General features: G+C 37.1%; 1 protein-coding gene across 5 annotated transcripts in view; it reads left to right on the top strand.

Moving 5' to 3' along the window:
- Positions 1-986: 986 nt before the first annotated feature.
- The window catches only part of kiaa1958l.L (kiaa1958 like L homeolog), a 39,982-nt gene continuing 18,309 nt past the window's right edge, over positions 987-22,659 (top strand). For 3 of the 5 annotated variants that reach the window (XM_018226050.2, XM_041569370.1, XM_018226053.2), the window contains exons 1-10: positions 1,275-1,420; positions 10,351-10,464; positions 10,847-10,973; positions 12,417-12,524; positions 15,252-15,356; positions 17,176-17,241; positions 18,262-18,375; positions 18,842-18,907; positions 21,723-21,806; positions 22,038-22,087. In XM_018226050.2, the coding sequence (XP_018081539.1) occupies positions 10,453-10,464; positions 10,847-10,973; positions 12,417-12,524; positions 15,252-15,356; positions 17,176-17,241; positions 18,262-18,375; positions 18,842-18,907; positions 21,723-21,806; positions 22,038-22,087 (732 nt within the window). In that variant the 5' untranslated portion in view covers positions 1,275-1,420; positions 10,351-10,452. The other 2 variants (XM_018226052.2, XM_018226051.2) reach the window with 2 other exon arrangements.

The following is a 22,659-nucleotide window of genomic DNA, read 5'->3' as shown; positions in this document are numbered from 1 at the left end:
TGTTACTTGTAAGCTTGGTGGGTAATAAGAGTTGCAGTATAATCACGGCTCCGCACACACTTCATAGTCAGCAGGTTATTTATTGTTATTTTCACCACACATCAACGTTTCGGGGGGTTTTCACCACCCTTCATCAGGATCCTGATGAAGGGTGGTGAAAACCCCCCGAAACGTTGATGTGTGGTGAAAATAACAATAAATAACCTGCTGATTATGAAGTGTCCTGATGAAGGGTGGTGAAAACCCCCCGAAACGTTGATGTGTGGTGAAAATAACAATAAATAACCTGCTGATTATGAAGTGTGTGCGGAGCCGTGATTATACTGCAATTTGTTGAGGGGCCTTGCCGGGCCTGCGGTGAACCAGCACCACCAGTGCAGGAAAGTGGACAAGGTGAGGGTGCGGTAAATATAACACTGGACTCTGGGTAATAAGAGTTGCCATCTGGCCTGTATTTTACCAGCCTGACCAGTAAAAATGATACTTCAGCCCAATGTTATTTGCCACCTTTCTTTCCAGAAAAGGTGGCAACCGTAGCGTGGGGAATTATATAAGTATAATATACTGTATATATATATATATATATATATATATATAGTGTGAATATAGTATTGTATTTCAGTGTTAGACAAACTTGCCCTTTACCACCATTATAAACAAGCAGGCCCACACTGACAATCTGTGGGTTCTGGCAAATAGCAGAGGGGTTGCTTTAAATTGCCATAGACAATCACTATTTAGGGGGGCTGTTTGGGCCTCTGTGTGGCCTGTTGAGGCCACTGGGTACACCTGAACTACAAAGGACTATTTGGATTCTCAATCCAGATCTCTATACAAGCAATAAAGCCGATTCCCTTTTTTATCTATTTACAATCCTGTATCTGCGAAATGGTTTCCACTTGGCTAACAGATACAGTACTTTTTCGTCATGACGCCAGCCTCATCTCGTGAGACTGTGGCGAAACGTTTCGAAAGGCTGCAGGAGAAAGCCGAGAATAGCCGAAGAGCGTCGCCGGGAAGAGACGAAACGCTGACATTGACAGAAGTATCTAGAACAGCGGAATGCAGTATGAAAAGCGGAGTTGGGACGTACGGCAGTGTTCGCTTGTTTGTTATCTAAAGGACGAACAGCTATATTCGGCCATGCCGTAAGACTTGAACTCAACTATATGACCGTGCCTCATAGTGCGCAGGCGCATATCGCTGCGATTGTTTGTTGCGCTAATGCGCATGCGTTGTAGGCCTTATTGATGAGGAGACACCGTCCGGTAGGTAACGTAAATAATCCAAGTAGGTGTGTCGGGGGGGGACTGGTTTAGAATGGGAGCCCGTGAACTTGGGGCTCAGTTGGAGAGAAGCGGCTAGCAGCAAACTAGACACGATACCGCGAGTCAGCAGCAGCTCCTTGTATGTCTGTGAGGTAGGACTAACCTTCAATTATACATCTGTGGTGGGACAAAGAAAAAATGTGTCCTAACGAGCATTTCCAATGTATATTTCCTGTCACCTTCTGGAATATCAGTGCACTGCCTAAATCAATAACGTCACTTGTCCTGCCTGTATTTACATATATGCGTATGACACTGCGATGACTTCAGGAGATCCACAATCCTACTGATCAGGGTCTGACTTTGTGTACTTGCTGTCTGTGACCATTTTATTCTTCTCCCGCGATTGTCAAACTGCAACTACTGTAGAGCAGGTGAGAGATGCAATTCAGCAACAGCTGGAGGGCTGACAAGTTTAGCCTGTACTGAGGATGAGGAATGGCCAAATCTAAAGACTTGTACCAATTGCAACTTGCTTGTGTGACTGTAGGTGTTCTGTGTTTTTGGTCCATCACAGGGTGTCTAGAATGTGTCTCAATGAGTGCAGTGTATTTTGTATTATTACTGACATTTACTCCTATTGTTATGTGTAGATATAGTATTGTAACATATGTCCCTTAAAAAACACCTTGGGGTCATTTACTAAACCTCAAATTTTTGGGGCAAAAAAACCCTCCACATTTTTCGTGATTTGTTATACCCCGATGCTGCAAAAACCCCGAATCTGAAAATCCTCCGTCTCAGACCTGTTGAGGTCCTGTATAAGCCAGTGGGAGAAGCACCTATCCCAATTTGAAGATATTGTGGTTTGTGCTGGGTTTAGCCCGATCATGCGAAAGATTTGGTGTTTTCCGATAAAACCCCTGAAAAAAAAATTGAGAGATTTGGAGGGATTTTTGCTTTATTTTATCGATCCGATTAATTGAAGCTTTTTAAATTAATAAATAAGGTCCAATCAGGCATGGTCGTTTATTTGTGTTTTTTTTTAAAAATAAAATGAGAGAAATTCGAAGTTTAGTAAATAACCCCCTAAAGCTGGCCATAGATGTTGAGATTTTTAAAAGATCTGATCATCATCGTGAGACCACGATTATCTCTGAACGATCGTACGAAGTGTCCATCAACTAAAAAGACCAATTTGCCAGGAAAACAAAGGGGAGCTGCCTGCTTGGCCCTGCAAACTTAGATAGATTGCACTGGTGCCGACAAAGATTTTTTAACCTGGCCGATCAATTTCCTGACAGATGTCGGCCGAAAAATCGTAAGATGTTCGATCGTTCACGTCCCACTAACCACACGATAATTTCGAAGGATTGGTCGGGCTTCCTTAAAATCGGTCGTTCGGCAAGAGAAATCTTTACGTCTATGGGGACCTTTAGTCTCTATAGCCCCTTGAAAAGCCAATATAAAAGTTATAAAAGTATAACAACAGAAAGGCGCAAAGCCTATATTCTATTTTTATTCTGTAACTGTTGAATTTTGTTTTTTCTCAATTATTGTAAGACCCCTGTTGGTTGGCAGTTATTGTGCAACACTGTGTAACTTGCTGACATTATATAATATAATGATGACGATGATGAAATGCAGATATTGGTGGTGGTTGGATTCCTACTGTTTAAACACCTTCTGGATCCAGTTCTTAACAGAAGTGCAGTAATGTAGAGCAACCAATAAACAACAACTTTCTTTGATTGGTACAGTGAAGCCATAAAGGAACTGGGACATGTGGTTTTTTTTCACTCTCCAATGTGCATTGTAACTAGGGACCGGCCTGGCCGGTAAAAATGATGGTTGATCCCAATGTTATTAATAGGGAAAAAAGATAAATATATAGGAATGCCGGTATATTTTTCCCAGAAAAGGTGGCAACCCTAAATGCAGACCAACTGTCTTATTTTTTATTTGTTTTTGTTTATTCAATTGCTTTATAGTTTATTAGTTATATATACGTTTATGTTTTATTTTATTTTTTTGTATTGATGGATATTTCTATTGTACAGCTATGGGACCTATTACCCAGAATTGCTTGGGACCTGGGGCTATAATAATGGATCTTTCCGTAATTTGGATCTTCATACCTTAAAACTACTAGAAATCATGTAAACATTAAATAAACACAATAGGCTGGTTTTGCTTCCAATTAGAATTAATTATATCTTAGCTGGGATCAAGTACAAGCTACTGTTTTAATATTACAAACAAAAAGGAAATCATTTTTAAAAATTTGGATTATTTGATTATAATGGAGTCTATGGGAGATAGGCTTTCCGTAATTCGCAACTTTCTGGATAACGGGTTTCCGAATAATGGATCCCATACCTGTACTACAAGTATGGGACCTGTTATACAGAATGCTCAGGCCCTGGGGTTTTCCAGATGACGGAAAATCTCCATTATAATCAAATAATCCACATTTTTAAAAATGATTTCCATTTAACGGTAATAATAAAACAGTACCTTATTACTTGATCCCAACTAAGAGATAATTAATCCTTATTGGAAGTAGAGCCATCTTAGTGGGTTTATTTAAAGTTTACGTGATTTTCTAGTAGACTGAATGTATGAAGATCCAAATTACTGAAGGATCCATTATCCGTAAAGCACCAGGTCCCGAGCATTCTGGATAAATATTCTGGATAAATACAAGAGGTCCTCTGCAGTCAACCCATTATCAATATATTTAAGACAGAGACATTTTGTGCATACTGCTACTGAAAAATGCCTTACCCTTTAAAAAAAAAACAGGGATTGTTTGTCCATATATTGCAATATATTTAAGCTGGCCAACTACGTCAAAGTCATCCCATATCTGGCCAGTCCTATGCTCAATTTTCATCTGATTCATTAAGAATTCTATTGCTTCATTATACATTTTACAAAGGGACTAAGTTTTACCTGCATCTTACTAGCTGCTTTTCAAGTAAAACTCCCAAATTTGGCTGCCCTTTTATTAGACACCAGTGGGATCACCTGACTATAGCTGGGAAGGGTGGGAGCTACAACATGGAGCTGGTCACTGCTCCTGTATAACTATAACAAACAAGGGAAAGTTGTGCTCACCACTAATTTTTACTAACATTAGGCGGGGGTGCAATGAGGCTGTGACCACAAAATACATATAAACAAATACAAGAGTCATCTGCACTCAAACCATTATCAATATATTTAAGACAGACCGAGCATTCTGGATAACAGGTCCCATACCTGTACCACCTTTTAAGAAAGAATTATTTTTGCCTTCTGAATTTCTCCCATTGATTTGAATGAGTTAAATCAGTCTCAAATCATAGTCTATAGCGTTGGCTTGATGTAAAATGAATTGCGTTCATAAATACTGTCGTATTTTTGTAATTTATCATTTATTTATTTTTTTGCACAATCACAATGCATGTTTTTAAATGACACATAGCGAGTGACACTTTTTACACACCTTTATAAATATGCCCCTAAATTGGTTTATGAAATACGGTTACCGGTATTATTCTTGTTATTCCGCATATTCCACAGCACTATAAAGTTTTCATGGTAAACTGCTGCAGAGAAGTTGCTAGATATTCTTATGAGAAATAAATGCAAAGTATTTGTTTAAAGGGGTTGTTCTTTGAGTTAACTTTTATGATGATGTATTTTTATTTATTACTAACGTGTTTTTAGAGTGCCAACATATTGTACTGCACTAACATAGAGTGATATTCTGAGACAATTTTCAATTTGTTTTCATTTTTTAATAATTGTAGTTTTTCATTTATTTAGCTTTTTATTCCGCAGCTCTCCGGTTTGCAATTTCAACAGTCTGGTTGTTAGGGTTGAAATTACCTTAGCAACCATGTATTGATATGCATAAGAGGCTGGAATATGAATAGGCGAGGGCTTGAGTAGAAAGATGAGTATATATATATATATATATATATATATATATATACACTACGTCAAAGTCATCCCATATCTGGCCAGTCCTATACTCAATTTTCATCTATATATATATATATATATATATATATATATATATATATATATATATATATATATATATATATATATATATATATATATATATATATATATATATATAGATGAAAATTGAGTATAGGACTGGCCAGATATGGGATGACTTTGACTTAGTATATACATATATATATATATATATGGGATAACATTAATAAAATAGAGCTCTGTAGCCCTTCATGTTCCTGCAAAGCTGTGTCTGTTTGTCTGGGGCATGTGTGTGGGCCCATTCATCACGCTGCATAGCTCCATATATGGAGTCAGCTGAAAACAGCTCCATAATTCTGGGGCAAAAATAAAGCCTGTGCTGTCAGCTGTGCACTTCCTGTCTTTCTCAGCCTAAATACACACATGTTCATTGTGTTGTGCCTACAGAAATCCTAAAATTGCCATGGATTGCTGGAATATTTTTGCAATTAGCTCCTGTTAGAGCATAATAAGGCTTTCTTTTGCAGCTAAACCATTAAAAGTAGTCTAAATGGATACATGATGGTGATTAAGGATTTTCATTTTAATAAATGTTATTTCCTGTATCATGTTTCAAATAGTGTATAAAGTAATAACAGGCATAGGCTTTAAAGTCGGTTATTGGAATAAAATATTGGAAATGAACATAACTGATCGGTGTACAGAAATATTGAGTGTAAAGGATTATGAACAGGTATAGGACCAGTTATCCAGGATGTTCGCTACCTGGGATTTCCCGAATAACGGATCTTAAATGTACTAGAAAATCATGTAAACATTAGGTAAACCCAATAAGCTGATTTTGCTTCCAATAAGGATTAATTATATCTTAGTTGGGATCAAGTACAAGTTCCTGTTTTATTATTACAGAGAAAAAGGAATCATTTTTAAAAATTATTATAATGGAGTCTATGGTAAACAGCCTTTCCGTAATTGGGGAACTTTCTGTATAATGGGTTTCCGGATAACAGATGCCATACCTGTATATAAAGGATGGGAGTGTTAGGAAGAAATTTACTGGACAAAATTGGAGGGCTTGAATTGGTATAGTGGCATCTGCATTCATTAATTATTATTAACGTTTATTTATATAGCGCCAGCATATTTGCAGCACTTTCATCAAAAAATAAATATGTAGGAGTGCTGCTTTGAGAAATTTTGAAATCCTTATGATTGTCATTTGCTGAGGAAAAAAACGTTTTGTGAGGGCGTAGTAACCTTTACGTTAACTTTTATTATGATGTAGAGCAGGGGTCCCCCACCTTTTTTGCCCGTGAGCCACATTCAAATGTAAAAAGAATTGGGAGCAACACAAGCATGAAAAATCCCTTGGTGCCAAATAAGGGCTTTAATTTATTTTGTAGCTCCTGTGTGGACTGGCAGCCTACAGGAGGCTCTACTTGGCACTATACTTGGCCCGGTATTCAAAAATAAGAACCTGCTTTGAAGACACTGAGAGCAACATTCAACATTCAAGGGGTTGGAGAGAAACATGTTGCTCACAAGCTACTGGTTGGGGATCACTGATGTAGAGTGATATTCTGCGACAATTTGAGGTTGTTTTCACTTTTTATTAAATGTGCTTTTGAGTTTTTTAATTTTTTATTCAGCAGCTCTTCAGTGTGCAATGTCAGCAAGCCGGTTGCTAGGGTCCAAATTACCCTAGCAACCATGCATTGATTTGGATAAGAGATAGGAATATGAATGGGAGAGGACCTGAAAAGAAACATGAGTAATAAAAAGTATCCGTAACAATAAATTTGCAGCTTTGCAGATCATTTGTTTTTTAGATGGGGGTCACTGACCCCTATTTGACGGCTGGAAAGTGAGAAGAAGGCAAATAATTAAGAAAACTATACAAAAAGAAACAGTAGAAGAATTGAAAATTTGCGTAGAATTAGCCATTCTATAACTACTAAAATTTAACTTTAATGTGACCCATCCCTTTAATGGCTCCAGCTTGGGTTTGTCACTGCAGTATTGATGATCCAGGGGTTATTATGCTTTACAAAAGCAGACCTCTCTTCTGCCTCTGTTAGTTTACTGTACTGGGCTTTGGATGATAAAAGAGTCCTGGAACCTCTTACAGTATTTTGACTGCTGCAGAACCATTATTATTATTATTATTATTTATTATCACTATACCGGTACAGTGTTCTTGTTAGTGATGTAAAATAGACAAAGTACTTGCAAATTGCTATGTTGTAGAATTAAATCTTGGCTCAGGCTAGTGCTGAAAACTTAGAATCAAACAGAAAAACACTGCTACAACTAAATTAGAAAATACAAAATAAAGTGGATAAAAAGAGGGATCTCATTGGTGATACATGGATCAGGAAAAGCTCAGACTTCACCCAACCCTAACCCTGCAAAACCTTAACCCTCATCCAAGCCTAACCCACAAAATGTTGCCTTTGTAAGACCAGCAGCCAACCCTTACCCCTGTCCTGAGGTTTTCTGGATAAGGGATCTTTCTGTCATTATGCGATATAAGGTGCAAAGTTTGTTACTGTTCTTAAAGGAACAGTTCAGAGTGAAAATAAAAACTGTGTAAATAGATAGGCTGTTCAAAATAAAAAATGTTTCTAATATAGTTAGGCAAAAATGTAATTTATAAAGGCTGAAGTGACTGGATGTCTAACATAATAGTCAGAACACTACTACTTTGATAGAAATATAAGACCAATAACTGTTCAACTGCTGAACCCAATATGGTATACAAGACAGCTTTATAACCTATAATCCTGAATAATGAAGCTTTGTATGAGAGAAACCATTGAACACAATTAGTTGATGACCTAATATGTTTGTGGTTGGAAGTTCTCATGGGCCCTCCTTTGTTATAGCCAGGGGCTAACTAGATAAGATCTCTGCTTTGCATGTGCTTGTTGGGAGCCTGGCCAGATCCCGATGAGCGCATCGGAAGCGAGATCTGTTATTAACCAAGTAGTTTAATGTATGAGCTCATTGTTTTTCAGCATATAAAACTGGGGGTCTCCATTTTGTTTGTTGAGATCTCTCGTGTGGAGTAGTTCGCATGCTACCCAGGGCCCTTGATTCCCACTTGAGACCTCTCTGCTGACTTATCCAGGATCTCCCAGTTGCTTGGTGCAGATGTCAATGCCGATTCAAACGGTGATGTATTGCTGATTGATGCATTTGCTGTTACATTGCTGATTGATGCATACTGGATTAGATGCTGATTCATACAATCGCTGTTATATTGTTGATCGTTCCCTGATTAATTGCTGATTGAGGCAATCGCTGTTAGATTGCCGATTGATGCACTCCTGATTGTTTTGTCTTGTTATAATAGTTTTACTAATCTCATCGGTAATAAAGCACGCTCATAGTGGTTTGTGAATTAAGCTGGCCATAGACGCAAAGATCCCATCGTTCAAATCCTCGAACAATCGGACTTCCCCAACTCCCGACCTGCCACTAGCCGATGTTCTGCCCTGACAGCATTCGTACAAAAGTTAATGTCCGACAAAGCTAGTGACAGTCTCCCACTGAAAATCGTCAGATCGGCAATACATGTAGAAAAAGTTTAGGCAGCCGACACAAATATTCTAACCTGTCTGATCAACTGTACGACCAATCGCCATGGCACTAAAAAATATCGGGACTCTCCACACACGTTCGAAAATCATACAAATCGAGGATTCGTACGATCGGATCTTTGCATCTATGGTTAAGTCTACTAAAAAATCATGTAAACATTAAATAAACCCAATAGGCTGATTTTTGCTTCCAATAAGGATTAATTATATCGCAGTTGGAATCAGGTAGAAGCCAATGTTTTATTATTACAGAGTGGAAAAAAAGGAATTCTTAAAGATTATAATGAAGTCTATGGAAGACAGCCTTTCTTTAATTCAGAACTTTCTGGATAACGGGTTTCCGGATAACGGATCCCATACCTGTACTTGTTAGGACTACGTGCTGTATTAGCTGTACCACACAGACCTATCAGCTTCTGTAAAAACTGTTCTATTAGGGCAAGGCACATGAGTATTTGTTTTTTTCCTCAACTAGCTCTACTTTTTCCCTGCCTGGAGCAATTTTTTTTTCTGAGGAGAACACTGGAAGGACTGCATGTATTTTTAATTTTTATAAAAAATGCGAAACATGTACATATTACAACATGGTTTAATTTTGGATGTATATTGCTACTTTAGAGGGAAAATAGTGATGTGCAGGTTGGTTTTTTTGACCTGCACCCAGCCCACGCCTGCCTGCACCCCACTATTTATAGGCCCGCCCTGCCATGCTGTCACAAAAGGGGCGGAGCGAGCACTCGTCTATAAAAACAGATGCAGGAAACCAGCAGTGTAAGGTCGCAAATTGAGTGCTGAGGTCGGCCTGAACCCACCGACCTGCGAATACCGTGTGCATCAGGCTGGCCCACACATCTCTAAGGGGCACAAATAATCAAAAAATTCAAAAAGGCCTTTTTTTTGATTATTTGTGCCCCTGAGGAAGACCCTTAAGGTTAAAGCGCGTTGGGCTCACCAAATATTTTTAAGTATTTTTTTTTTTTTTCCTTTTTTGTAATAAATTAATTTTTTTCAACTGGGTGTGCTTACCGTTACTTTTTTAGCAGTTTCACTGGAGACCCTGATGGGGAGCCTACTATGGATTAGCACCCGCACTTTGATTCTGAGGATGTGTGCCTTCTCTCTTAATTCTGCACACATCTCTAAGAGTCGGCACACAAGCAGATTTGGGGAGATTAGTCGCCCGGCGACTAATTTCCTCCTATTTGGGACGACCAATCTCCACAAACTGCCTTCCCGTCGGCTAAAATGTAAATCACTGGCTGGATGACAGTCGGCGAGATTCATTTTCTGAAGTCGCCCGAAGTTTCCTCGTGAGGCAATTTCGAGCGACTTCAGAAAACGAATCGCTCCGTGTGCCATCCCACCGTTGATTTACATTCTAGCCGGCGGGGAAGCAGTTCGCCTCGAACCTGCCTGTGTGCCCTGACCCAAAGGGAAAACACTTGTTACAGATGAATTATTGAACTCTTTGTTTTTGTTATTTTTAGCATGAACTGAACCTGGATTATTTATTCGGCGCTCCGGATATTTATCGGCTCTTTTGTTTCACATAAATGAGCTCTGCTAAAATCAACTTCTAAGTCTGAGAAATGTTTTATCAGGTAAGCTAAAATTTCGGGCATTACAGTTATACTTTTTGGAGCAGGGCTACCCAGATCTTGCCATTGTGTTATCTGTTATCTGGGTCTACCGCCTCACGTGCTGGGTTGAGCTAAAAATTTTTCTTCACCGCATTACTCTGAAGTAGATAAAAACAGAATAATGGGTAGTACACAGAAAGATGATCTAATAATATTTTGGGCATCCCTGTTGTAGAACCTGTTCAATTATTTTAGGAGGAATTGGCACTACATGGTCTTTAGTTTCCTCATAAGGCAGAGCTTTTTTAGGAGTGATGGTTCTTGCAGAATAATTAAGTGTTGACAATTTTTTTGATTTTTATGTAAAATATTCTAAATAATACTGATTGTAATTTTTCTTCAGATGCCTGTAACATTTTTCGACGTTGCTGCCTCGTTTACAGAGGAGCAGTGGTCCCGTTTGGCGACTTGGCAAAAAGAGCTTTATCAGAATGTGATGAAAGAACTTCATGGAGCTATAACCACACTAGGTAAAGCCTTTAAATGAATGTTCTTGCATGGTGTTATATTGCATTACATAAGGAAAGGTTAAAATGCAGGGAAGCCAATCTGCTGTGGACAACCAGTGAAGTGAATCTCTAAGCTCCTGGCCCAGGCTGATGTGTGTCTTTCATACAAAATTCACCTGCTCCGGATTACTTAAAGGAACAGTAACACCAAAAAATGAAAGTAATGAAAATATCATATACTGTTGCCCTGCGCTGGTAAAAAGGATGTGTTTGCTTCAGAAACACTACTATAGTTCATATAAACAAGCTGCTGTGTAGCAATGGCAGAAATTGAAAAAATGCTAAATGGCACAGGTTAAATAGTGGATAACAGAGAACACCATTATGTTCTACAGAGCTTATCTGCTGTCTGCTGTGTAACCTGAGCCTTTTCTCCTTCGATTGGCTTCCCCCATTGCTACACAACAGCTCATTTATATAAACAATAGTAGTGTTTCAGAGGCAAGCACAGCAGTTTTACCAGTGCAGGGCAACACTGCATTATATTGTTCTGCAACTTCAGTTCAGATATGAATCTTATGGTTAGCGCTCACATTGACCAGTGCTGATCAGCGGGTACAAGTAATCGCTTTATGAGTTGGACAGTTTTATGTGTCCTCTGTGCTTGAGGCTGTACCGTATAAGTTATCAGCAGCTTCTAGGGGCATGGTTACACAGCAGTTGAAAAAGCAGCATATTATTACTGTTGCTATTTGTACTTTACTATCTCTAACAGCGGTTTTTTATGAAGTTGTAAAGCTGTGCATCAATGGGGTAGGGACATGTAAAAACTGGCATAGTTAGGAAAATTTCCTAATAAACACGTGTGATAAATTCCTCTGTATTTCAGTCATATGCACATTTATAAATAGGCACAAATAAGATTATACAAGCAGATATAGATTTATCTATGCTGAAGGGCACCCCAGTGGAGGTGTGGCTAATCATGTCCACACTCCAGTGGGGAGAAACAATGGTATTTGTTTCAAGAAAACCCCCTACTTCGCCACCTAAAACCTACCGAGGTCAATGTTAGCCCCCATAGGCATTCGATTTGAAAGATTTAATCGTTCGATCAAACGATTATTCCTTCCATCGTTTGATCGTAGGAAATGCGGTAAATCCTTCGACTTCGATATTCGAAGTCGAAGGATTTACATTCGGCAGTCGAATATCGAGGGTTAATTAACCCTCGATATTCAACCCGATGTTAATCTGCCCCTACATGTATGAAGATCCAAATTACAGAAAGATCCATTATCTGGAAAATCCCAGGTCCCAAGCATTCTGGATAACCGGTCACATACCTGTACCATTACTAAAGCATCTCTCACAAAAAAAGTAACCTTGATGCAAATGGGTGGGGTTTAAAATTTTAATTTTGTTTCAGTGCGAATAATAGTTTTTTTTGTTTTTTTTTATCAGGTCACAAAATTGAAAATCCAGAAATTTTGTTCAAAATCAAATACTCAGATGAGACTTGTGTGTGCATTGATTTTAATTCCAAAGAAAGAGAAAATATTGATAGTAAAGGTAAGAATTCTGTTTTAAAACAATGTGCTTTATGCAGTTGATTAAATTAACCATCTGTACATTACAAAGTACTGTAGACTGCAAAGTATTTTATGCAAAATATTTCAAAATATATTAATTCCATAAGAATAGACAAAAATTAACGAGAAAAAAGCCCTAACCACGTGTAAATGTGAACTCTGTGAGTCTTTTGCTTTTTTATTACACTCCCTTAAACATCTGATCGTGTCATTGAACATGTGGACAATCAACCCTTGGTCATGATCAATAAGAACTAATTCTGTCCCAATAACCAGTCCGAAGACATTAAGGGGGTTATTTTCTGAAATATACTCCGACCAAATCTGCACGGGTTATTTCCTCTTATTTACCAATAAATTTTCCTGAAAATTTACTGTGCAGGAAAAAATCGTGAAAAATTCGACTTTTTTAGATTCTCCATACGAAAACTCAGATTTTTGCCCGAAAACCACAAAATCTTTGGATTATTGCATGAAACCTAGTGCAGATCAGGATATCAGGACTTCTCCCATTGACTTATATACAACCTCAGCAGGTCTGAAATACCGGATTTTTGGATTCGGACATTTTTCATCCTCGGGATATAATAAATCCTAATTTTTTTTTTTTTTTGAGTTTTTTGCATTTAAATAAATAACACCCTAAGAGATTTAAGAATGCCAACTACACAGGCAGCAGTCCTCACTATAAGGTTGTGTTATGGTGGTGGTGCAGCAGCTGTATGTCTAAATGTTGAGAATAAGGTATAAGAGGCCAATTTATTAACATTCGGATTTCGGGTTTTTTCACATTTTATTTTTTTAGCGCTAAGAATCTGGGATTATACTAATTACTCTAAACTTCAAAAAATGTGTAATTCATTAAACACTAATACAAAACGTCATCTAAAAACTGTTGAGGTAGAAGTCAACAGGAGTGGTCCTTTTCTAGTTGTAAAATATTTCTTTAGAGGTTTCTTGTTTTTTTTTTTTGAGGATTTTAAGGTTTTTGTATTACTATTCAAATTACTTACACAGTTTTATTCATTCGTTCCTTTCATATTAGGCTGTGTTAATAAATTACTTGGCATTTGTGGTTTTAGGTTAAATTAGTTTTTCTGTGGTTTCTAAAATCAGAATAGAGAAAAAGAAAGAACTAACCCTTAAGATTGTACCTCCCCATCATGGGATCCGAACTCAAGGAACAATTAAAACTTAACTTTTACTAATAGATTATATAAAAACCATGACTCCAGGAAATTATTAAAATAAAGTTAGGAGATAAGTAGACTGAAAATGGGTTAAGCGATATATGCAGGCTGCAGAGTAAGTCTTAGACCAGTCTATTAAGTCTGCATTAAACACTGACGTAATCACGGAGTCGACAATTTTCCAAAATCTGGAAAGATGGGTCCCAGACCCTCCTGCACTACTTCAGGCTAGTACAATTCCAAACCACAATTAATCAGCCACCCCTTCACCCTCGGTTTAACCCTCCCAGTTTCACGGCGAGAGACGTTTAGGTTACGTGGCAATTACTCAAACGGTTAACCACAAACTGAAAAAAGGGGTCTCAGACCCGCCTAACCAGCACACCGTAGGTATATTTTCCAACCACAGTTGTTGAACCACCCCTTCACCCTCAGTCAAACCCTCCCGAGATAAGTAAGTTGGGTGGCATCTGAAGTTGACCACCTATGTGGTTAATTGGGTCGAGTTGCCGGGGGAGGTGCAATCTTAAGGGTTAGTTCTTTCTTTTTCTCTATTTATTATTTATATCTCTAACCCTGCACACCATCCACTGTTTCCCTTAATTGATGGTTTGTGCTCCCTAATTTGTATTCAGTCATAATGTTGATAAATGTTTGAAATGTTGTTTAAAAGGGTCCTCTATAAAAAAGTTTTCAATGAAAGAAAATGTAACTTTAACTTTCCAGTAGACAGTGATTAAAAAGTATCAATGTTTTTTTTTTTTAAAGTTAATTGTAAATGTACTTGTAGTTGCAATCAGTGTTTGTCTATTCCTTTATGTTATCCGAGTCTGACTCTTAAAAGACTTTGAGAAGTCAGTTCTTCTCTTTTCTTCTTTAATTAGCTGGCTAGCAACATTCTCTCAGAGCCAGTAAGAAAGCAACCATAAATATATTGGGTTTTACGAGCAATTTAATTTACAAATAATTAAAACCATTGAAAATGTGTACATAGCATAGCATAGCTTCGAATGACATTTTCTTTAACTATACAAAACAATAATTTTTTTGGGAGAGAACCAATTCAATAAACATTATTTCATTTGGCTCACAGTGTTTAGTTGCATTCTTCTAGTCAAGAAATGTATTTTCAGGAAAATATTGGTTAGTCATTTACTTGTAGTTTCAAGAAAGTCTTTAATCTGTACAGTCCAGTAACTCCCCAAATCTCATACTAACAAGCTGGGCTCTCAAGTGAAGCTGAAATGGCCATCCTAGTGCAAGAAATATCCAGTCCCGCTTTAGTATTTCCTCTAAAGAAAAAACAACAAGTGAACACACAAGAAAGCATTTTGTTAGATTTGAAAGGGTGATACTTCTAGTAATGATTGTTGACATGCTCTTTAAAAGCGGGTCTAGTGAACTAGGTATGTTTATAATGGTCTTATTGCTGACCCAGTTGTTTTTAGTGTCTGTGCTCTTGATACTCATTAATAGTCATTAATTTGGTAAGTAAAATATGTTTGTATTCTTTGCAGACCTTCCTGATATAGTAGTAAGAATAAAAGATGAAACTTCGCTTCCCTGCACCGAAGAGAAACAAAGTTTCATAGAGAACCAGAATGCAGATTCATCAGCCCAATGTGAGAATTATTTTTTAATTAATAATGTTAAAAAAAAATGTTAATGTCAAAATTTCAAACCTATCAAATACAAAAGCTTCAAATACAAATATCTAGTATAGGTCAATCTAAAAACAACTGGACTTGCTGAGTAATCAATGAAATCCAGTTGTTTTTAGATTGACCTATACTAGATATACCATGACCTGGATGAATGAAAATCTTCATAGTCTTCAAATACAAAGCACATTATGGCAAACACAAAATCCAGTTTCACACAAGCAATCATAGATTTATTATGGAGGCCTCTTACTAAGTTGAAATTTTTATGTCACAAAATGACACTCTCAGCACAAGTGACTCTTGGGTTTGTCTACAAGGGTTTACACTCAGTCAACTTACACGCAGGTTAGACTAACATCAGACACCCCAAAACATACCAACACCCAGAAAATGAATTCGCTGCCACCATCTATCATTAACAGGTGATAGAAACCTAATGTGACTATTCCCCTGCTCTCTCTAGCAAGTAATAACTCACAATACACTTATGCATCAAACACTCTCTCCTATGGTAGATAGTCCAGGTTAGCTTCTACAAGTTTAACAAGCACTCCAGCACCCAAAAGGTTAATTTACATTCAAACAGAAACCTAACTAGAGGGGGGCAGGAACTGGTGCGGGACGTGCAGCCAGGCCCCCCTCCGTACGCCTGGAATTACTGAAGAAGTCATTGGGCGCGCAAGCTGCCGGGGGGCCCTGAGGGGGTGCGGGCCCTGGCCCAGTCACCCGCCCTGCTCCCAGGGTAGTTACGCCACTGCATTCAAACACACTCTCCTGCTAGCCACACTAGTTCTTTAGCATATAAATAGGTAACTTTCTCACATACAAAGAGTTTATACACTTAGGCACAAGCTTTCAAATTGATGATGAGTTCTTCAGAGCACAAATGTATATTTAATATTATAGAAGTAAACCATGCATTTATTTATAAAAAAAAAGTTGTTACTAAAAAGACATGCATACTATGCAGAAATACAAACAGTAGTTAAAATAAAAGGGAATAAAACACTGAGAAACCCTATACATACCAAGTTCAAATTTATTTGTGCCCTTCTGAGGGAAGAGTTGGAAACCCATGCACATACTCCCACAAAGGTGAGTCCCCGAAGTATGAGTTGCCATGGTTACATATCCCCACCTTTATATGGCCTGCTGGGACACCCTCCATCACCCTCATTATCTTATACGAGGTAGGAGTGCCCAGGATTAATGAGCCCCTGTTGGTGGTTGTGGGTGTTAGGCCAGTTTTCTGCAACATAATGTTGGGACTTGCCAGTACCCAATAGTAGAATGAAAATAGGGGCATGGGTTGATCCATAAGTGGGCGATCAAAATTATACCAAACACGAGGGGTGCCTCATGTTCCAGTCCCACAGGAACCATCCCTCCTAACTGGTGGGTATAGCTTGGCCCTGTTTGGTATCATTAGGAAGCATGTGGTCTCCTCATAACCAATATGTAAGTTATGAGGATGTGAATTCTATGACAGATGAGATATGGATCCTTCCCTGATATCCATATATTTTCCAATAACTTCCCCCCGCTGCAGCTCACAGCTTCTTTGTTTTGATCAACTGATCAAAAGAACTGGCTGGCTCAGCTTCCTTACCCAAATTGTGTGACTCTGAATTGTTTCAGTAGGCAAATATAGTTGGCACCTTTGCATAGCTCCCCTACAGAAGTGTTTAATTAAGGGTCTCTTTGTGGAGCCAAAACCAATTGTCTCCGTTTCGGATTCAGCTTTTCTGTAATACAGCTTTTTCTGTCATCACATCAGCTACTTCATTGGACATCAAGGAGGAGCAGCCTCAAACTGAAGGTCCAGCTTGTAAAAGTCTGACAGGTATATACCAATAAAGTTGTTTTCTTCTTAATTTTTTATTTTATCCAATCACATTTGTAGCAGTTTTTCTTTTGTGTTTATATGAGGCGTGCAGAACTGTCTCTTTGCTTGATTAAAGATATGATTATATTCTGCGCCTGTTGTGGCGGTCACATTAGAAAGTGAATTTATAAAAAGTTTTATTTTTTAATTTTAATCAAGATAAAATAAGTTTGAGATGTTGGTCTGGAAGTAGAATTTATTAAGAATATTGTTGGGTGATGGGGGTCAAGCAGAATGCTGCGATGGCTGGTATTTGTTCTTGCTTATTTTAGTAGGTGTGAAGGGAATGCAAAAGTCCTTTTGATATTTTTTAAAGTCAGTAAACCAGTACAGAGGTATATAGTGTAGGTGGAGGACTGTATTGTTTTTTCTAGATTGTGATTGCTCTAATTTGATTCCCCCGTTTTATACAGAATTGAGCGGTTCTGGACATTTTAAAGTGTTATTGTTCGTGATAATCTGTATTATCATAAAACTTGTGCAAGGCCCTTGGGAGAAAATCATAATGAAGCAATGCAGTAAAAGTGAATGAATAAGAAGCAGTAGGTAGTTGGTAGGGAATGTCATAAGAAAGCTGTTGATTCAAGACAAAAGAATGGAGATATAAACAGTGGGTTGTTTTAAAGAGTCACATAAGGGGATTTTTCTCTTCATGTATTTTTGCATTTTCTAGTATGAAAAAACTACATTGATTCAGAATAATTTTGAGGGAATTAATTTGGATTCACTATTTTTCTAATAGAGGAGCTGTAATATACACACTCATATTCCTGGTGCCCATCCTTGCTGAGCTGTTTTAGATTAATAAACCTGTGTTTCCTGGAGAATGTATTATTTTCCCGTTGTCCTTCCTCAGTGGACTTTATTTAGCATCCATAAAGAAGGTTAAAAATTATGAATGGGTACCTAAAATTAAAAGCCTTGCTTTAAGGGGAGAAATGGTCCTTAAGTAAAGAGAATATATATTTTTTATTGCAGCTTCTCAAGACAACATTGATGGCCAAACTCCAATTGTCGTTAAAACTGAAGAAGAAAGTTATTTAATAGAAAATTATAATTCTGAATTTGTTAAAACTGATAGCGCCACAGCTGGTAAGATATAATAAACACAACACAAATGTAAAGCCTTCAGACACTAAACAATGGTTGCATTTAGGCTGTTTTTTAAAAAAAAAATATATATATATATTTCTATTGATAGATGTAAATTAGCTAGATAAAGCAGAGTTCATTAAGTAAAATAAACCTCCATCTGATGGTGGCCAATAGATATATAATATAGTTTTTTACATTGCTTAGCAGTGTATTTAATATATTTAATTAAGCTGTTACTATTTCTAACATCCACAATATTGGTTGACTTTACTAGTGATGTTTATCAAGACTTAATGACACTGTGATTTATTTTTAAAACTGGTCCCTGTATGTTGGTTTTAGGTTTTGTCTATAGATGAAGATGTAGTCAGCTGGTAGCCCACTTTTTTTTCCTTAATAATTTTGTGCTCTTGTAATTCCTTGGGTTAGATCATTCATATGGTTTATTTTGTTTTTGTGACAGGGCCAGTGGAAATTAAGCAGGAGCCTGAACCCACAAGTGATGATGCTAACAATTTTCACAATATAAGTAAGTGTCTCTTTTTCCTATTTAATGTTAATGTTAATGCAGTAGGTCCCAGAGCAGTTTTTGGGAGCAGTTAGTTTGAGATTTGAAGACAATGCCTGTGACGCTTACAGTATAGATACACCAGGAACTCCGGTCTGTTGGGGTAAATGCTAATTTGCTTTCCAAGATATTTTTAAAACAGTGTTTTCTCAGCTCATAAAAGGGCTACAGATATAAGGGCCCCCTGACCAAATAGACAGGAAGCCACTGCACTAATCTAAGTTATGATTAAGATACAATAAAGAACAAGCAGCAAAGTAAAATATGTTATTTTTATACAAAGTGTGTGTGTGAGTGTATCAGTTATTGAGAAAGCTCCAAATTCTGGGATGGTAATCTCCCATATTAAATAATTCACATTTATCAAAAATTATTTCCTTTTTCTCTTTAATAATAAAACAAAACTTTGTACTTGATCCCAACTAATATATAATGAATCCTTACTGGAGGCAGAACAATCGTATTGTTCTTAAATAATGTTTAAATTATTTTTAGGAGACTTAAGGTGTGGAGATGCAAATTATGGAAAGATCCCTTATCTGGAAAACCCTAGGTCCCGAGCATTCTGGATAACAGGTCCCATACCTTTATGTATATTCTTCATAGAAAATAACAGCGGTTTTGCCAGTTTGGTTTTTAGAACAATTTGATTGTTTAACGCCAAGGAGGCTAAGGCAAATCCCAGGTAACTTATTTTTTCTGGGAAGTTTTGTTTGGCTCTGGAAACAATCTTTCAAACCAAACCCACAGGTTCGGTCAGACCTCAGAATTCTTTTTTCAATTTTGTGGTCCCAAGGGGCAGTGTTTCTGCCCCCTGTGTCTTGAGGACTTAGGTCTTAATTATTGCATTTGGGTGTTGGAATCTGGAAAGATCCACTCTGCACTAAAATCTGTTTTTCAAAACTAACCTTTTTTTATAATTAATTTAGAAATCTGACATGGGGCTATACATTTTGTCAGTTTCCCAGGAGTCCCCAGTCATGTGACTTGTGCTCTGATAAACTTCAGTCACTCTTTACTGCTGTACTGCAAGTTGAAGTGATATCACCCCTCCCTTTCCCCCCAATAGTCTAATAAAAGAACAATAGGAAGGTTACCAGATAACAGCTCCCTAATAGAAGCAAACAGCTGCCTGGTAGATCTAAGAACAGCAGTCAAAATAAAATCCAGGTCCCACTGCGACACCTTCAGTTACAGTGAGTAGGAGAAACAACAGCATGTCTGAAAGCAGTTCTATAGTGCAGCACTGGCTCATTCTGAAAGCACATGATCTGGCAAAGACCTGAGATTGCTGCCTACACACCAATATTACAACTAAAAGAAATAAACTTATTGGTTCAGGAATTTTTATTTCTAAACCTCACTGTAAGCAGTGAGGTTTAGAAATAAAAACTACACCATAAAAATCATGACATAATCCCTTTAAAGGACATGTCAATAATAGCAACTTTCCAATATGAATAATAAAAGAAAACAAAATTATAAGCAACTTTCCAATATGAATCTACTACAATTGTTAGTGCTTTAAAAGTTGTTTGTAAATTTAACCAAGCCAAAATTTGATAAAGAAGCCTACATAACACAGAAACACCTAATGATACTGCTTTCAATAGCAATACATATACAAATAACTTCAAACCATAGAAAATGTGGAATGAATGTATATTACAAAGTTGCTTTATATGTTTCTTTTATTGTGCTGACGTGTCCTTTAATGATAGTTAATTATTAACATCAATCAGCAATAGAACAGTTTGTTTTTTATTTTCTGGTTGTGTTAAGTTCCTTTTTACTAACTCTTTTTGGTCAGTATCTTCAGTACTTTCCAAGTGTGAACTTATAAGAAACACACACTGCTTTGGGTCTGCCACCATAGTGTACTGTTTTTATTCTGTTATCCACTCTCAAATTAATTTTTTTGCAAAAAATCTCTAATACTTGAATACATCCCAGTAATAGAGAACAATGTATCATTTGGGTGATAATACGAAAACAGCTAAAACACATTTATAGGAATGGGCACTTTCTAGGTTAAAATCTTACTTTTATTCCTTTACCCGTTTCAACAATTAACAATAAAAGCTAGATTTTTTTTTTAGACACCAGTGAGCATACTTTTAGTTGTAGAGATAAGATGGCGTCAACCCAAGAGATATCCTACTATTTGGGCATTAATTGTTATTTATTGGTTCCCCACATTATAAGGTTACTTATTAACACACCTTAGCCAGACAGGCCATTTTTTACTAAGCAAATCAACTGATCATACAGTTAACTGAGGATTTTTTGTGAGTGTGCCTGCTACTAAACTATATACCCCAGCACTCTGCTAATCCTCAAGGCTGTCATTCTACAGTAGTTAAAATGTGACAAGAAACAGACCAGCTTCAGTATGTGGTTATTCATTTTAAACCCCCTTCTAATTAAGCTTGCTATACTTTACGAAGTTTGCCAATATGAAGATAGAAGGATCCATTCAAGGACATGTCTCATAAAAAAAAGGAGAATGGATGTTTTTGCACAGTGTTTGTTCTTTTTCTTAAGTCTGATCTTGTGTCTTTCAACTAAAGCAAATTAGATATTTCCAATTCAATATTCTTTCAAATGTGGGTTATACATATTCTGTTTTTCCTCTTTCCCACAAAAAGGCCATATTTGTTCTTAATAGCTTATAAAACAACTCTGTAGGCTTTTTATAGCACATTAAGCTCTTTGATACCATTTTTCTTAAATATATGCTGCACTATGTAAAAAAAAATGCTTTATTTTTTCACAGTTCCAGTTGTTGTAAAGCAAGAAGATGAAGATTCCAGCAGTCATAAGTTTGACGATACAGAACCTATTGGATATTCGAGCTTATGTAAGAATTTCCCCTATTTTATATTACTTTTAATTGCATGCGATGTTTAATAGAGGCATTACACTGAATTTTGAAATTCATGATGAGTAAAACAAAGGTTGTTTGATGTATAAAATATGATTCTTTGAAAAGTTATTGGTCAGTGAATCCAAGCAAGTAGCTTTCCACGTTAAAGCTGTTTTTATAACTTGTATTTGTTCTTTCTAACATAGACTTGACTGCTTCTTTCAGGTGAGCAGGCAAATTGTGAAGGAACTCAGCAAGAGCCAACATCAAATATGGTGAGTTTTATATCTGAGGCTTAAATCGTGAATCTATTTCATACATCTACAAGGTATACTGTAGAAACTACTGTACATTTATGACCCATAAACATAATTTGTTTACTAAACAATATAGTATTTGTTTTTTCTGTTAAACATACATTGGGATTGGTTTAATTTAGTCAGTGTTTTGACTCTACAGCATCTCAATCCCACTCATATTTAGAACTTCTGGAATATCTATCTATTCTTAATCCTGACAATGACATTGGAAATTAAAGTTTTACAGACTGATGCACTGCAGCCTATGACTGAATGAGTAGAAAAACTGTTTGGGTAAGCGCTTTATCACCTGCCTTGCATATGGGGGTGCTACAAGGCTTTCAGTGGGGTTCCTGGGGTTCTTCCTGAACACAATTTCTCACAGGGAAAATTGTGCACAGGGTTTTGAAATGTGGGTAATTTAAGTGATTATGAGGTTTTGTTTCACTCATTGTAAATTTGGTGGATTTAGATGCTGAACCATTGAAGTGCAGTGGTTCCAAATGCTGCACTTTGTGCCAAAACATTTTGACATTCATTACTAATAA

This window comes from Xenopus laevis, chromosome 7L, assembly GCF_017654675.1.
Source record: "Xenopus laevis strain J_2021 chromosome 7L, Xenopus_laevis_v10.1, whole genome shotgun sequence".
NCBI classification, from domain to species: domain Eukaryota; kingdom Metazoa; phylum Chordata; class Amphibia; order Anura; family Pipidae; genus Xenopus; species Xenopus laevis.
The sequence above is the reverse complement of the archived record's forward strand: the minus strand, read 5'-3'. Positions and strand labels throughout refer to the sequence as shown.